This window comes from Bison bison, unplaced genomic scaffold (genome assembly GCF_000754665.1).
Source record: "Bison bison bison isolate TAMUID 2011002044 unplaced genomic scaffold, Bison_UMD1.0 scf7180017864072, whole genome shotgun sequence".
Lineage (NCBI taxonomy): Eukaryota > Metazoa > Chordata > Mammalia > Artiodactyla > Bovidae > Bison > Bison bison.
Window position 1 is genome coordinate 10546618 of NW_011494644.1, and position 288 is coordinate 10546905.

At 70.1% G+C, this 288-nt stretch overlaps 1 protein-coding gene across 2 annotated transcripts in view; it reads right to left on the bottom strand.

Annotated features, from left to right (window-relative positions):
• The window catches only part of XPO6 (exportin 6), a 107038-nt gene extending 106756 nt beyond the window's left edge, over positions 1–282 (bottom strand). For both annotated transcript variants that reach the window (XM_010837243.1, XM_010837242.1), the window contains exon 1: positions 175–282. In XM_010837243.1, coding sequence (XP_010835545.1) covers positions 175–177 — 3 coding nt within the window. In that variant the 5' untranslated portion in view covers positions 178–282. The remainder of the gene's footprint in view (positions 1–174) is intronic.
• Between the last annotated feature and the right edge of the window lie 6 nt (positions 283–288).

Here is a 288-nt window from a genome sequence, read left to right on the forward strand (position 1 = left end):
TGGGGGGGGATGGGAGCTCAGAGCCCGGCTGCAAACCCTGCACGCATGTGTCACTGCCGGACTCGGCACGCGCCTCTCCCCGCCCCAGGGAGAAGCGATGGCTCAGCAGTCCCGGGCCCGCTCCCACCGCTCAGACTTGGCACCCGGGAAGGAAGGGGCTCCGACCCCACTTACCATGCTGGCCGGGGGAGGGGGCGGCTCAGGTGAGCTGGCTCTCGGGCTTCGGACACGTCCGGCTTGCACAGTTCAGGTCATGGTCCCGGCAGGCTCGGGAAGTCCCCCGCCCAT